This window comes from Panthera uncia, chromosome C2, assembly GCF_023721935.1.
Source record: "Panthera uncia isolate 11264 chromosome C2, Puncia_PCG_1.0, whole genome shotgun sequence".
NCBI classification, from domain to species: Eukaryota; Metazoa; Chordata; class Mammalia; order Carnivora; family Felidae; genus Panthera; species Panthera uncia.
In genome coordinates, this window is record NC_064810.1 from 69,515,056 (window position 1) to 69,531,538 (window position 16,483).

The 16,483-nt window shown below is 36.4% G+C and overlaps 1 protein-coding gene across 1 annotated transcript in view; it reads right to left on the reverse strand.

Moving 5' to 3' along the window:
- SNX4 (sorting nexin 4) overlaps positions 1 to 16,483 on the reverse strand; it is a 70,943-nt gene that overhangs the window by 43,258 nt on the left and 11,202 nt on the right. The window contains exons 2-6 of the mRNA XM_049629462.1: positions 13,272 to 13,393; positions 6,432 to 6,567; positions 6,205 to 6,354; positions 5,682 to 5,729; positions 163 to 218 (exon numbers count right to left, since the gene is read on the reverse strand). Of these exons, the coding sequence (XP_049485419.1) occupies positions 163 to 218; positions 5,682 to 5,729; positions 6,205 to 6,354; positions 6,432 to 6,567; positions 13,272 to 13,393 (512 nt within the window). The remainder of the gene's footprint in view (positions 1 to 162; positions 219 to 5,681; positions 5,730 to 6,204; positions 6,355 to 6,431; positions 6,568 to 13,271; positions 13,394 to 16,483) is intronic.

Consider the following 16,483-nt stretch of genomic DNA (forward strand, 5'->3'; position numbering starts at 1 on the left):
ACCAAATCTCAAAATCAGTTTTAGACTGTAAAAGGATTTCAGTAATGTGAATTATTATTTAAATTAGTAAATAAAGTGCATACATTCAGAAATGAAAAATTAAATAAATTGATAGACATCATTCAAAACAACATTGTAACTGTTATTAAAACAAAACCTTACTTGTCTGGGTTTTTCACTCTGAATGTTGCATTAAGCGCTTTTAACCTGGAGTCTGCCTGGAAAAAATAATTTGTTCACTTAATACAATTACATTTCAGGGTATAAATCCAAACAGTTTTACTTTCCCTTTAGAATTAAGATGCTCAAATACAGTTTTCTTCATATCATTTGTCAAACACATTAAACGTATCTAAAAAAAAACAGCAAAGTAGTTATTTCTGAAAACACTACAAAAACTGTTAAAAATTAAACTGAATAACATGGCATTCAATGATACCAAAGTAAAACAATTATAAACATCACTATATTAACAGGTATACACACACACACACACACACACACACACACACACACACACAGCTCTGCATTATTGTAACTCAGAATAAATCACATGGAAGAAGTAGTTTACCTTTCTCTAAATCAAGAAAAGGAACGATAAACTAAATAAAACGACTGCTCTGAAGCATATACATTACTGCAGGTAGTTCCCAGGAATCCACACCAAATGTACATTGGTTTTTTTCATTTTCACGATCACTATTTTAAAAAAGGAAGAACTGAGGCACCTGGATGGCTCAGTAGGTTAAGTGCCTGACTTCGGCTCAGGTCATGATCTCGCAGTTTGTGAATTCAAGCCCTGCACTGGGTTCCTGCTGACAGCTTGGGGCCTGGAGCCTGCTTTGGATTCTGTGTCTCCCTCTCTCTCTGCCCCTCCCTTGCTCATGCTCTCTCAAAAATAAATAAACATCAAAAAAAATGTTTTTAAACAAAAGAACCTATGGAAATGCCTATACTAAATACTACATACTAAATTAAGTAAAACATGTGAGATGAAATCAAATTACTTTCTAGCTGACAGAAAATGTTACAACACAACCTTTTTTAAAAAATTTTTTAAATGTTTATTTTTGAGAGGGACAGAACATGAGTGGGAGAGGGGCAGAAAGAGCCAGAGATACAGAATCCATAGCAGGCTCCAGGCTCTGAGCTGTCAGTGCAGAGCCTGATGCAGGGCTCGAACCCACGAACTGTGAGACCATGACTTGAGCCCAAGTCGGACACTTAACTGACTGAGCCACCCAGGCACCCCAAGAAAACACAACTTTTTAACTATTTTTTAAACTTTTTAACTATCTTTACTTACTCTAGATAACTGCTCTCAAAGGAGGAACAGAGGGATCAGCACTAAATAATAATTGCATTCTATAAAATTTATACTTAATATATCCAAGTCATAGCCAAACTTCACACACACACACGCACGCACACACACACACAGAAAGAAAAGAAAAGAAAAGAAAAGAAAAGAAAAGAAAAGAAAAGAAAAGGAGAAAAAACACTAAATTATGTTTCTGACCAGGCACAGAAACTACATAAAAGGTGGTTCAATCAGGAATCAATTTTTTTAATGTTTTATTTATTTTTAAGAAAGAGAGAGAGAGAGACAGAGTGTGAGTGGGGGAGGGGCAGAGAGAGAGGGAGACACAGAATCTGAACCAGGTTCCAGGCTCTGAGCTGTCAGCACAGAGCCCGACGCGAGGCACGAACCCATGAGCCATGAGATCATGACCTGAGCCAAAGTCAGATGCTTAACCGACTGAGCCACCCAGGTGCCCCCATTTTTTTTTTTTTTTTAAGAGAGAACGTGAGCAAGGGAGAGGGGCAAAGGGAGAGGGAGCGAATCCCAAGTAGGCTCTGCATTCAGTGCAGAGTCCAACATGGGGCTCAATCCTACAACCCTGGGATCATGACCTAGGCTGAAATCAAGAGTCAGACACTCAACTGACTGAACCACCTAGGTGCCTCAGTTTCACTCCACCTTACTGTATCTCCTTTAAAACAGTACTACTTGAAATCATCTTAGTTGTTTACTTGTTTCTTAGCTGCCCACTAGAAGAGTCGTAAGAAAGCACAACGTGAATGGTGCTCCTGGAGTTATACAATGGCTGCCATGGCAATATGTTATTTAATCTGCTTTGTTCATTGCTATATCCCAGTGCCTCACAAAGCGTGGCACAAGACCAACATGCAGGAGGTATCGACTGAATAAAAAGTAACCCCAACTATTCTACAGCCCCGACTATCTTCCTTCCCATGTTCTCTGTTAGTCCCACTTCTTCTCCTTTTCCAGTTCCTATTAAATATTTTACTTTCCTTATGCTGGATTTTGTCTTCCCTTTGTTATTTCATTTTCTGATTCTTCTCTTCCCCCACACCTTGCCTAGTAAGCCACTACCCAGCTTGGGCCTCTCTAATGTTCCTCTTCCCTGGCCCCCAAGTTGACTCCACTGCAAGGTTCTTTATTCCTGTCTCAGCTCAAATGTTATCTCTTCAACCATGTGACCCAGTTTACCCAGGACAGTCCTGGTTTATGCTTGTTGTCCTAAACTCATTATTATTATTTTTTTTAACATTTATTTATTTTTGAAACAGAGACAGAGCATGAACAGGGGAGGGTCAGAGAGAGAGGGAGACACAGAATCTGAAACAGGCTCCAGGCTCTGAGCAGTCAGCACAGAGCCCGACGCGGGGCTAGAACTCACATACCGCGAGATCGTGACCTGAGCCGAAGTCGGACGCTTAACCGACTGAGCCACCCAGGCGCCCCTGTCCTAAACTCATTATTAATAGGACCCCTTTTTACTCTCAAGAGAGTCCCATTAGAATAATAAATCTTATGGTCACCTATCTCAAAAAAATCCTTGAAAACAAAAATTCTGTACCATCATACCCTTTAACAATACCCTTTAAAGTATCTTATTGATTTAAACATTAATTTAATGTCTCTACTACAATATAAGCTCGATAAGAATAAGGGAGTTTATGTTTTCAGCTCATTCACTACTGTTTCCACAGCACCTAGAAGAGCACCTGACACTCTGTAGGCACCCAGCCACAGTGGCTCTCTGAGAATTTCTGTATAATATACAGATTAGCAGAAATTTTAAAGTTTATTTATTTTGAGAGAGAGAGTGAGCGAGCAAACAGGGGAGAGGGGCAAAGGGGGAGGGAGGGTGAGAGAGAGAGAAAGAGATAGAAAAGAGAATCTCAAGCCAGCTCCACACTCAGCAGGGAGCCCAATGCAGGGGCTCAGTCCCACAACTATGAGATCAGGACCTGGGCCTCAACCAACTGAACCACCCAGGTGCCTCTAGCAGAAATTTTCGAAGTCTGGACTATGGGCATTGGCAGTCTCTACTCCAAGCAACAGACAGGGTCCTGGATTCTTCTGAGTTAACCTAAATTCATTTAAGATCTGGGCATATGGATGACACTTTCATGACAGTAACTTACTGAGTTATTGGAGTTAAAACAATATCACCTTACTCTAAATCAACTAGTTTATATGTTTGTTACTCTAAACTCTTTGCTCTTTTACTGAATCAGTTAACATGAATATTTATATAAATACACAAGACAAAGAACACCAACACAGAGCAGTGATGAAGAGTTAGTGCTCATGTTTGTATTAAATACAGCACTGATAAAAAGGCAGTAGATTTTTATAATTATCTTGCTGGGTAAAATAATTAAATATTTTTAAGAAAATATTAATCTAGTAGGCCAAAACTATATATTAAATTAAACGTGCGTGAGAAAAGGAAAACTAAAGTAAGGTTACATTTCAATCTGAGAATGACAATCCAAAGGCCAAGGTTAAAATATAAATATTTGGTCTGATTCAGAACAATCTTTTTTTCACAGAAATAGTTTCCAATACTTCCTTTACCAACCAATTTTACATAATTACAAAATTTATAACCAAACACAGAGGTAACATGGGATAATAACACACACACACACACACACACACACACGTATATATACAAACCTCACATACATGTTTGTGTATATGCATGTACGCACGGACATGTATGTGTGAGGTGGTCTAAAAACATTCTATCTTACAACAAAACTTAAAATAAGAAACAGTCACAACAAAATAAGGAATACAGCAGGATGTAAGGATTTCTAAACTCTCCTCATAACACCTTATTTTCTGCTCCATTTCATTAAAAGCCTGATTTCAAATTATTAATACTGCACATTAAGTATTACTTTCAAAGACTTTCTAAAAGTGAAACTGAGGTTATACCATAAGGCAACCCAAACATGAAACATTTTAACTAAACTCTTAAATAGCACCTATACACAAGATTCAATGCACTCAGTAAACAGCATAGTCTATATAGATGGAAGAAACTAAAGAGCTTTTTCAAGGTCACCAAAGTCATGGCCAAAACCTAGGTGCAAGGACAAATGATTGCTGATTTCTAAACTAGTGACTAAATCTTGACTATTACATAAAGAGAAGTCACTAAAACAACTATGTTTTACTTTTCTCTTTTCCTTAATATCAGATGCTAACATCTTGGACTAGTTCTCAGAAAACCCTATCAAAATATAAACATTTTTCAAAGTTTTGAGTTATTTCAAATCCAACTCTAAATTAAAATTCAAGTATTCTGAGTGCCATAAAGTAATGAATTATAGCCAAGAAGATTCTAATGTTTTCATGCAACCTGCCAACAAAATGTTTATAAATTAGAATCAGCTTATGACAGAATTAGATACTTGATTATATTTTCCATGCAGAAACAAATTTTTCTCTTTCTAGTTTTTTGTGCTAAATTTCAAATACCTATGTGCCAATACATAAATCTCCAGGGGTGTTTTCAAAACTACTATAAAGACATTTTGTTCTTGTTGCCAAGCCCTATTGAACTTTTGTTACTGTACTATCATATGAATTGTTTTATAAATGTATAGATTACATAAATTTACATTACATTTTTCTACTTACCTATTCAGTTTACAGAAGAGATGAAAACTTGAAAAATTTGCCAATATTACATTACTTTGGGGGACGATAGGGAGAGTAGACAGGAATTAGGGTGGCCATCTCACCATACCTTATTTTTCAATTTTTAGATAACAATTTCATTCCCAAACACTAATTATAATTACTAAATTTGAAAAGCTGTGTCACTAATGGATACCAATTCAAAATGACTCCTATGCCCAAAGATGACCACCACATCCCAGCAGACAGAAGCAGCACGACGCATGGCTCATCTTCTAGTCTGCTCTGACTGGGAAACCCAAGCTCAATTCTTCAGAACTGTCTTTCATATCTGATAAAGAATGAGCAAGTGTGTGCACAAGAATTTGAGTGGCAGTGGTAAAGACAGCGGAGTAAAAAAAAAAAAAGATGCAAAGTGTATGAGTATACTGCGGGAAAAATCTACAGTTTGTGTCTCAATTACTGCTTCAAAATACTCCTTCCCAATAGAATGAAATTCATAAATATGCCCTCTATAATCTCACTAGTAACTAAAATTACACAAATCCAAAGTGAATTCGCAGTATTTCTTTGAAAACCTTACCAATGATATTAGATGCAAAGCCAATTTCCAACATTCGTTCATTCAATAAATACCAAGTACGCACGAAGTGCAAGGCACTGTGCTAGGAATTATAAAGGAACTTGTCAAATTATTTCATACAAATTTTCTTACCTTCAGTTGAAACCCAGTTTCATTCACGGTCTCCTTCCAGTTACCTTCCTAAAAATTAAAGTTAATTTTAGAAATCATTGCAAAAAAACAAAAACAAAAACGTAAGGAATACTCCAAATAAAATAGATTAAGCATCTACTATTCTGTTATTCTTTCAGGGGAGACCAGAGAAGGGTTAAAAAAAAGAATTCATTTCTAAGTTAAATATACAATCCAGATTTCAAAAGATTACCAAAAGATGGACCCAAGATTTTATAGATCTGAGCCTCAAAAAACTAAACACTAACTTTGATATCATTTAAGTGATGCCAGAAAGTACCATCTTTAGTATCCTTAAGTATAAAAATGTTAGCCAAAAGAGTGATATAACCCAATAATTTTGAAATCAAAACAAATTTAAAAACACAATTAAATGAATGTATATTAATAAAGCTGCTCCAAAAAGATTCTTAAGCATAAGCATTCTATAGTTTAAAAGAAAAAAATAAAATGAATTTTTTTTTGAAGACTTAAAGAAAAATACCTGTGTTAAAAACAAATAGAAGATTTTGTCTCTACAAAGGATGGGATGTGAGGCAACTCTCAAAAGAAAGTTTTCTAAACCAATCCGTCGTCTTTCCACAAAATCCGGGTCCATGTTGTCAGCAGAGAGTTTATGCCAAACAAATTCTGCCTAGGTAAACAAAACAATCATGAAGCAGAATCTCAATGCTAAATACTTTTGAACTGTACTGCTGTTTCATTTCTTACCCTTTTCTCTGGTAGAGGTGGCACAACAATATGTGGATAGTAAACTAAAAGGTAGTTTCTCAACAATTCAAATTCACTATACCGCCTCCATAGTGAATCTGTTAGGACACTTTGACCATCAGTATGTTCAACTGACCTGAAAAGGAACAGAATAAGATCTCTATTATTTATTAAAAATATAAATACAGCCCAAATTTCCATCAATGGATGAATGGATAAAGAAAATGTGGTGTATATATATACAATGGAGTGCTACTCGGCAACCAAAAAGAATGAAATCTTGTCATTTACAACTACGTGGATGGAACTGGAGGGTATTATGCTAAGCGAAATTAGTCAGAGAAAGACAAATATCATACGACTTCACTCAAATGAGGACATTAAGATACAAAACAGATGAACATAAGGGAAGGGAAGCAAAAATAATACAAAAACAGGGGAACAAAACATAAGAGACTCTTAAATATGGAGAACAAACAGAGAACTACTGGAGGGGTTGTGGGAAGGGGGATGGGCTAAATGGGTAAAGGGCACTAAGGAATCTAGCCCCGAAATCACTGTTGCACTATATGCTAACTAACTTGGATATAAATTTAAAAAATAAATTCAAAAATATATCTATCTGGGGCACCTGGGTGGCTCAGTCGGTTAAGCGTCCGACTTCGGCTCAGGTCATGATCTCGCGGTTCGTGAGTTCAGGCCCCGCGTCGGGCTCTGTGCTGACAGCTCAGAGCCTGGAGCCTGTTTCTGATTCTGTGTCTCCCTCTCTCTCTCTGACCCTCCCCCATTCATGCTCTCTCTCTGTCTCTAAAATAAATAAACGTTTAATAAATAAATAAATAAATAAACAAACAAACATAAAAAAAACTTAAATAAAAAAAGAATAGTATCTAAAAAATATATATATATACATATGTATATACATATGTACATGTATATATATATCTGGATTAGCAATCCCTATCATAATAACACCAGCATTCTTCACAAAGCTAGAACAAACAATCCTAAAATTTGTACAAAACCAGAAAATACCCCGAATAGCCAAAGCAATCCTGAAAAAGAAAACCAAAGCTGGAAGCATCACAATCCCGGACTTCAAGCTGTATTACAAAGCTGTAATCAAGACAGTATGGTACTGGCACAAGAATAGACACTCAGATCAATGGAACAGAATAGAGAACCAGAAATGGACCCACAAACATATGGCCACCTAATCTTTGACAAACCAATGGAATAAAGACAGTCTCTTCAGCAAATGGTTATAGGGAAAACTGGACAGTGACATGCAGAAAAATGAACCTGGACCACTTTCTTACACCATACACAAACTCAAAATGGATGAAAGACCTAAACATAAGACAGGAAGCCATCAAAATCCTAGAGGAGAAAGCAGGCAAAAACCTCTTTGACCTTGGCCGCAGCAACTTCTTACTTGACATGTCTCCAGAGGCAAGGGAAACAAAAGCAAAAGTAAACTACTGGGACCTCATCAAAATAAAAAGCTGCTGCACAGCAAAGGAAACAATCAGCAAAATTAAAAGGCAAACAATGGAATGGGAAAAGATATCTGCAAACAACACATCAGATAAACGGTTAGTATCTAAAATTTATAAAGAACTTATCAAACTCAACACCCAAAAAACAAATAACCCAGTGAAGAAATGGGCAAAAGACATGAATAGACACTTCTCCAAAGAAGACATCCAGATGGCAAACCGACACATGAAAAGATGCTCAACATCACTCATCATCAGGAAATACAAATCAAGACCACAATGAGATACTACCTCACACCCTTCAGAATAGCTAAAATTAACAACTGAGTCAACAACTCAGTCAACAACAGAAGTTGACGAGGATGCAGAGAAAGAGGAACCCTTTTGCACTGCTGGTGGGAATGCAAACTGGTGTAGCCACTCTGGAAAACAGTATGGAGGTTCCTCAAAAAATTAAAAATAAAACTACCCTATGACCCAGCAATTGCACTACTAGGTATTTACCCAAAGGATACAGGTGTGCTGTTTCGAAGAAGCACAGCACTCCAATGTTTATAGCAGCACTATCGACAATAGCCTAAGTATGAAAGAACCCAAATGTCCATCAATGGATGAATGCATAAAAAAGATTATATATATTATATAATACACACACACACACATATATACACAATATACACAATGGAATATTATTTGGCAATCAAAAGGAATGAAATCTTGCCACTTGCAACAACGTGGATGGAACTAGAGGGTATTATGCTAAGCGATATTAGTCAGTCAGAGAAAGACAAATATACAACTTCACTCATATGAGGACTTGAAGATACGAAATGAACATAAGGGAAGGGAAGCAAAAATAATACAAAAACAGAGGGGGACAAAACATAACAGACTCAAATATAGAGAACAAACAGGGTTGCTAGAGGGATTGAGGGAGGGGGGATGGGCTAAATGGGTAAGGGGCATTAAGGAATCTACTCCTGAAATCATTGTTGCACTATATGCTAACTAACTTGGATATAAATTAAAAAATAATTAAAAAAACAAACAAAAAAAAAAAAACCTGAAGCTTTGCTTAAAAAAATGTAAATTCCTGGACCTCACCCAAAACCCTGTAGCAAGTGATTCCTATGTACTTTAAAGTTTAAAAACCATGCGGTTTTCTTTTGTATGTGGTTATTTTTTTTTTTATGATTTTATTTTTAAGTAATCTTTACACCCAATGTGGGATTGAATTTACAACCTCGAGATCAACAGTCACATGCCCCACCAATTGAACCAGCCAGGAACCCCTAAGAACCACTGTTTTGTTTTGTTTTTAATTGTAAAATCCATTTTATTTATTTTTTTAACTTTTTTATTTTTTAAAATTTACATCCAAATTAGTTAGCATATAGTGAAGCAATGATTTCAGGAGTAGATTCCTTAATGCCCCTTACCCATTTAGCCCATCCCCTCTCCCACAACCCCTCCAGCAACCCTCAGTTCGTTCTCCATATTTACAAGTCTCTTCTGTTTTGTTCCCCTCCCTGTTTTTATATTATTTTTGTTTGCCTTCCTTTATGTTCATCTGTTTTGTGTCTTAAAGTCCTCATATGAGTGAAGTCATATGATTTTTGTCTTTCTCTGACTAATTTCACTTAGCATAATACCCTCCAGTTCCATCCACGTAGTTGCAAATGGCAAGATTTCATTCTTTTTGATTGCCAAGTAATACTCCATTGTATATATATGCACCACGTTTTCTTTATCCATTCATCCATTGATGGGACATTTGGGCTCTTTCCATGCTTTGGCTATTGTTGATAGGGCTGCTATAAACATGGGGGTGCATGTGTCCTTTTGAAACAGCACACCTGTATCCCTCGATAAATGCCTAATAGTGCAATTGCTGGGTCGTAGGGTGGTTCTATTTTTAGTTTTTTGAGGAACCTCCATACTGTTTTCCAGAGTGGCTGCACCAGCCTGCATTCCCACCTAACAAACACTGTTTTAAATTAAACTTACAGGTCCATGAAAAATACTAGGGTAGATAAATAAATACAAATTTATATTAAAATACAATTGTGAAAGTCAACTCAATAATCCTTTTGTGTACCACACATTTGATGATGATCCACTTAAATATTTATTCAGAGTATAGCTACCTTACTCAAGTATGGTCAATTATAACTCCTAGTTTCATATTATGATACTGTATTCAAAGTCAAAAGTAAACAACTATGGGGCACCTGTGTGGCTCAGTCGGTTAAGTGTCCAACTCTTGATGTCAGCTCAGGTCATGATCTCACAGTTTGTGGGATCAAGCCATGCATCAGGCTCTGCGCTGACAGCGCAGATCCTGCTTAGGATTCTCTCTCCCTCTCTCTCTGCCCCTTCCCCACTAGCACTCTCTCTTTCAAATTAAATAAACACTAAAATAAAATAAAGTAATTTTTAAAAATTATTTTAAAAATTTAGAGAAAAAAGAAAAATAAAAAACTATAAATTATTCCAGATTATTCAAATCAAGATTCTCTTCTAGCAGTAAAAGTAATCAACAGTTAATTTCATTGCTTAACTGAGTGATAAAATACTCACATACTAAAAATAAAAATATACTTTTTAGTTTTCAATTTAAGAATTTACAACAGGGGCGCCTGGGTGGCTCGTCGGTTAAGCGTCCGACTTCGGCTCAGGTCATGATCTCACGGTCCGTGAGTTCGAGCCCCGCGTCAGGCTCTGTGCTGACAGCTCAGAGCCTGGAGCCTGTTTCAGATTCTGTGTCTCCCTCTCTCTCTGCTCCTCCCCTGTTCATGCTCTGTCTCTCTCTGTCTCAAAAATAAATAAACGTTAAAAAAAAAAAAAATTAAAAAAAAAAAAAGAATTTACAACAGTGACTACAGTTAATACTGTACTGCATACTTGAAAGTTGTTAAGAGAGTAAATCTTAAAAGTACTCATTAAAAGAAAAAAAATTTTGTTAACTGTATAGTGACAGATGTTAATCAGACTTGTAATCACTTCACAATACATACAAATATTGCAACACAACGTTACAGTATCTGAAGTTAATATGATGTTATAGGTCATTATACCTCAAAAACAAGAACAGAGGAAAAGATAATTTAAGTAAAGGTAAGCTACAGTTAACACTAATTTCTATTTTTTTTACACTAATTTCTAAAGTATGATTTTAAGTCACTAATCTAACTTAAAAAAAAAAAACAGAAATAAAACCCTCTGGTGGGACCATATTTTTTTTAATGACTTTAAAAATCTCTGTGAGGGGTGCATGGCTGGCTCAGTTGGTATTCAACTCTTGATCCCAGGGTTCTGAGTTCAAGCCCCACATTGGGCGTAGAGCCTAATGAACCTAATTTTTAAAAATCTCTGTGATACACATATGTAGATATGTAGGTCACAAAATTACCTAATTTTGGTGGGGAGATGGGTTAAATAGGTGATTAAGGAGTGCACTTATCATGATGAGCACAGGGTGATATATAGGAGTGTTGAATTACTACATGGTACCTCTGAAACTAATACAACACTGTTACTAACTGGAATTAAAATAAAAACTTACACACACACAGAAAAAACAAAATGACCTTATTTTAAAAAATTTTTTTTTTTCAACGTTTATTTATTTTTGGGACAGAGAGAGACAGAGCATGAACGGGGGAGGGACAGAGAGAGAGGGAGACACAGAATCGGAAACAGGCTCCAGGCTCTGAGCCATCAGCCCAGAGCCTGACGCGGGGCTCGAACTCACGGACCGTGAGATCGTGACCTGGCTGAAGTCGGACGCTTAACCGACTGCGCCACCCAGGCGCCCCAAAATGACCTTATTTTAAAAAGACCAACCTTACCTCCTTCTGTTCCTAAAGTTCCTACTGTAATGTAAATTTTCTCTGGTTTGGGGAAGATTCTTTTTTTTTCTTTTCTCTTTTTGGTGGAAGAAAGAAAACTATACTTACAAAGAAGGTTTCAGAATTGCCTATAGATTAAACAACATTTACCAAGATTTTAACTTTTATTTTGGGTAGAACCACAGACCTGGAGAAGTCTTGAAAAGTCACAGGGTTCAGCCTTAAGGCAAGCTCAGTGACTTTCGGTAAACCTATGAAAATGCAAGGGTTAAAATGTTTTTTCCTTAAAAATGTATTCACATTAAAATATGGTTATAACCCTTTATCAACTAGGTCTGGTAGTTCTATTATTTTATTTTACTTACTATCAAAAAATCTCACACATCTTTATTTAAAAAATTTTTTTCTTTAACGTTTATTTATTTTTGAGAGACAGAGCACCAGCAGGGGAGGGGCAGAGAGAGAAAGGCAGACACAGAATCCAAAGCAGGCTCCAGGCTCTGAGCTGTCAGCACAGAGCCCGAGGTGGGGACCAAACCCATAAATCCGCAAGATCATGACCCGGGCTGAAGCTGGATGCTTAACTGACTGAGCCACCCAGGTGCCCCTCGCACCATCTTTATTTTAACTGAAAGCACTTCTGCTCAGTCTCTGCAGAGAGAAAAGAACTGGTCAGTATTTTGTCTTTATATAAATTGTTTCTAATTGGCAAAATAGAGTCTTGCCTTGTCTTTCTCTAGACAAAATAGTCTAATCCCTTTAACTTTTTCCTTATGAGGTAGAAGAACATTTTTCTGGTGAGTTTTGATTTCTTACTCCATGATTTACTCTTATCTGTTCAATTTACCCCAAAGTCTAAAGCTCTAGTCTCAATCAATTCTGTTAACTTTTTACTGACTCAAACCATATTCTCTCTTCCTATACCTCTCTTATTTACCTAAGTCTACTTCATACACCCCTGGAAACCTGGTCTCCTTTCTCAAAAGTACGTGGGAATTATTATGAGTAACACCAAAAACCCCACCAAAGCATATGTCAAGTAACATTCCAGATCCCACAAGTATTCCATAACCTGCTCTTTACCTCCAACATTAAGTACATTAAAATATAGCTACCGGGGCGCCTGCGTGGCTCAGTTGGTTAAGCATCTGACTTTGGCTCAGGTCATGCTCTCACTTCGAGCCCTGCAGGCTCTCTGCTGTCAGTACAGAGTTCACTTCAGATCCTCTGTCTCCCGCTCTTCTCTCTCCCAAAATAATAAACTTTAAAAAATATATATATATATGCATATATATATATATATGTATATAGCTGCCAAGTGGACTATAGTAAAAGACATACCTATTTACTTTATCTGTTAAAAAACAAAAAACCAAATACCTAAAAAGACAATGACCTGTAAACAATTCCATTATACAACATAATTTGCATCAACAGCTACCAAACAAAGCTTTTTCTAACTAAATCTAGGCCTAATTCTCATCACTCACCTTGTTTCAATGAGGTAAGCAGTATATGTTTCTTGCATGTTCATGGCATTTCTTCCAGTTCGCTTTTCTGCTTCTGAAACACTAATTTCTATCTTCTTCAACCCAAAATTATTTTCTGTCATCTGGACAAAAATGAATGGAAGAACAACAACAAAACCTTTAAGACAGTATTAAGAAAAAAAAAAATTAACAGCTGTTACAAGCAAATCCATTACTGGTATATATTTCAAGCAAATTTCTTATTTTTTTTTTTAAGTTTATTTATTTTGAGAGAGTGTGTGTGAATAGGGAAGGGGTAGAGAAAGAGGGAGAGAGAGAATCCCAAGCAGGCTCTGTGCTGTCACACAAATGTAAGATCATGACCTGAGCTGAAATCAAGAGTTGGGACTGAGCCACCCAGGCACCCCAAGTTTCTTACATTCCTTGAGTTGCTAGGGGTTGCTAAATGATAGCAGCAAATATATACGTCTCATTAGCAGCATTTTGTAGCACATCAAACTTTTCCAAAGCTATTATAACAAGTATCGCACATTTAATTATTAAAACATAGACATTTTGTGTAAGTGACCAAGAATAAATCAATATAGAAATGCCTATGAAGGTGCTCCTGGGTGGCTCAGTCAGTTAGGCATCCCATTCTCGATTCTGGCTCCAGTCATGATCTCACAGTCCTGAGATCAAGCCCTGTGTGGGGCTCCACAATAAATGTGGAGCCTGCTTGGGATTCTCTCTCTCCCCTATCCTGATTATGCATGTGCTCTCTCTCTCTCTCTCTCAAAATAAACAAACATCTTTAAAAATGTCTAAGAAAAAAATCTAAAAACATTTTACATAAAGATAAATAATCCTCAATATTAATATCTAATTTTGGTTTTACCAAAGTCAAATCACTCTCTCAAAAAGAAAATACTATACATATGCCAAAAGGCATGATTTTCAATAGGCAGGTTAAATTTAAAAATTAAAAAACAAAACAAAACCAGAAGTTGTCTTATATTCAACTTTAAATTTGCCTAAACATTTTGGCAGTGGTTAAAAGGCTCCACTTGTGAGATAGCAGCAAGGTTTAAGAAGAGCAGACTCCTTTCACTTCCTGCTAAAACATGCCCAAGTCTATGCTAAAGAACCAAAAAGAATAAACACACCACTATTGCTTCAAAGGCTGTATGTGTGGAAAGTGTGCCACTGAAGAAAGTTCTTGAAAATACCAAAGTAACTCCAAGTCTAAACAAGGAAGATAAAGTGAGACCATGTGATAGTTGCTATGCTTTGGGGGTTTTCCACTTGCTCTCTCTCAAAGTTCAGAGGTGGGTTTTAATTAAAACTACTGCACTACATTATAACTGAGAGCAGTTTGTGAAGAAGAATGTGAAAAATTGACATGAATGGAGCCATTTTAAAAGGGAGCCAAGCAACCACTGCAGAGAAATTGCCTTATCCGTGTCTGTTTGAACTCAACCAAAACCTTTGGACTAGGCGAAACAGCAAATGTTTTAAGCAACTACTTGAGAAGCCAGCAGAACAGATACCCTGATCACAAGTTCAGAAGGTTATGGACTTTCCAAAGATAGAGTCTGTAGTAAATCAATGTATAGCCAAGAGTTTAGCCTTTTTTTCCCCTTTTAACTCATGTAACTGCCCCCTGCCTTCTTTTTCCTTATAAGCCTCTTAATTTCACCCTAGAAGCAGGATACTATTTGGGTTTTCTACCTGAATCTGTATTCGTCAAATTACAATTCTCTGATTCCAAATAAACATTAGTTTGCCTTTTACTGTGGCTCTTTATTTTCAGGTTAACAAGAGACAGAAGTAGCAAGATGGATGCACCAAAACATAAAAGAAAAAACTACAGTAAAACCTGCAATGATAATTTATACAGAAAATTAAACCCATGTGCTATAAGGACAGAAAAAGCTATGTGATATTGCAAAAAATTAAATGATGAATAAATTTAGGAAATGCCCCCAAAATGCTGAATAAAAAATGGAGAAGGTAAAATGCTAAAAGAAGATAAAAAGGACAGAGAACTAAAAGCCAACCCAATGGAACCAATGGAATAGAATTATTAGTAAAAAAAAAAAAAACAAAAAACAAAAAATAAAAAAAAACAGAAGTCACTCAGTTGTCAAATAAGACTTTTTTAATATAATTTATTGTCAAGTTAACTAACATACAGTGTATATAGTGTGCTCTTGGTTTTGGGTGTAGATTGCCATGATACATCTCTGACATCCCAGTGCTCATCCCAACAAATGCCCTCTTCAATACCCATCACCCATCCCTGCCCCCATCAACCCTGTTTGTTCTCTGTATTTAAGAGTCTCTTATGGTTTGCCTCTCTCTGTTTGAAACTATTTTTCTCCTTCCCATGCCCCATGGTATTCTGTTAAGTTTCTCAAGTTCCACATGAGTGAAAAAACATAGGATATCTGCCTTTCTGTGACTGACTTATTTCACTTAGCGTAATACTCCCCAGTTCCATCCACATTGTTACAAATGGCAGGAAGACTTTTTTAGTAAGTATAAGTTGTATGTTTAGCTACTAAAAGAAAAAATAAGAGATAGAAGGAAATACTTCAAAAAAAAATCCAAAAAGTTACATAAGTACAAACCACTCAACATCAAGATTATGAAGCCATTGTTAGTTTAGATACATATTTATAAAAATCATAATTTGGGCCCATAGGTAAACACTATGATTTACCACCATCTACTCCAGTGAAAAATTCCCTCAATGCTGGAAGGACATGACTAATAAAGCAAATTATCTCCCCAGCCAAAAAGATAATGCCTATGAGTCATGAATTTACCCTCATGCCATCTGATTACATAGAAGGAAAAAAAATAAAAGAATAAAATCAGCTACCATAAAAACTAAAGAATGAAAACAGGAACACAACAATAACACCAGCAGGATTTGGTAGCTGATATAAAATTGCTAATCCTCTCAATAAAGCATAGAAGAGTGTCAAGATTAACAAAACCAGAAGCACAACTGTTAAAAGAATACATTCAAAAGATTTAGAGATGGACTTCTTGACTGGAAAATGAGCCCAGGGACATGTTTCAAACAAAGATTGAATAGTTTAGGTGTATTCAAAGCACACTGCTCATCAGGGTAAAGAATATAATTAAACAGGGGTGCCTGGCTGGCTCAGTCGGAAGAGCATCCAACTCTTGATATCTGGGTTGTGACTTCAAGCCCCACATTG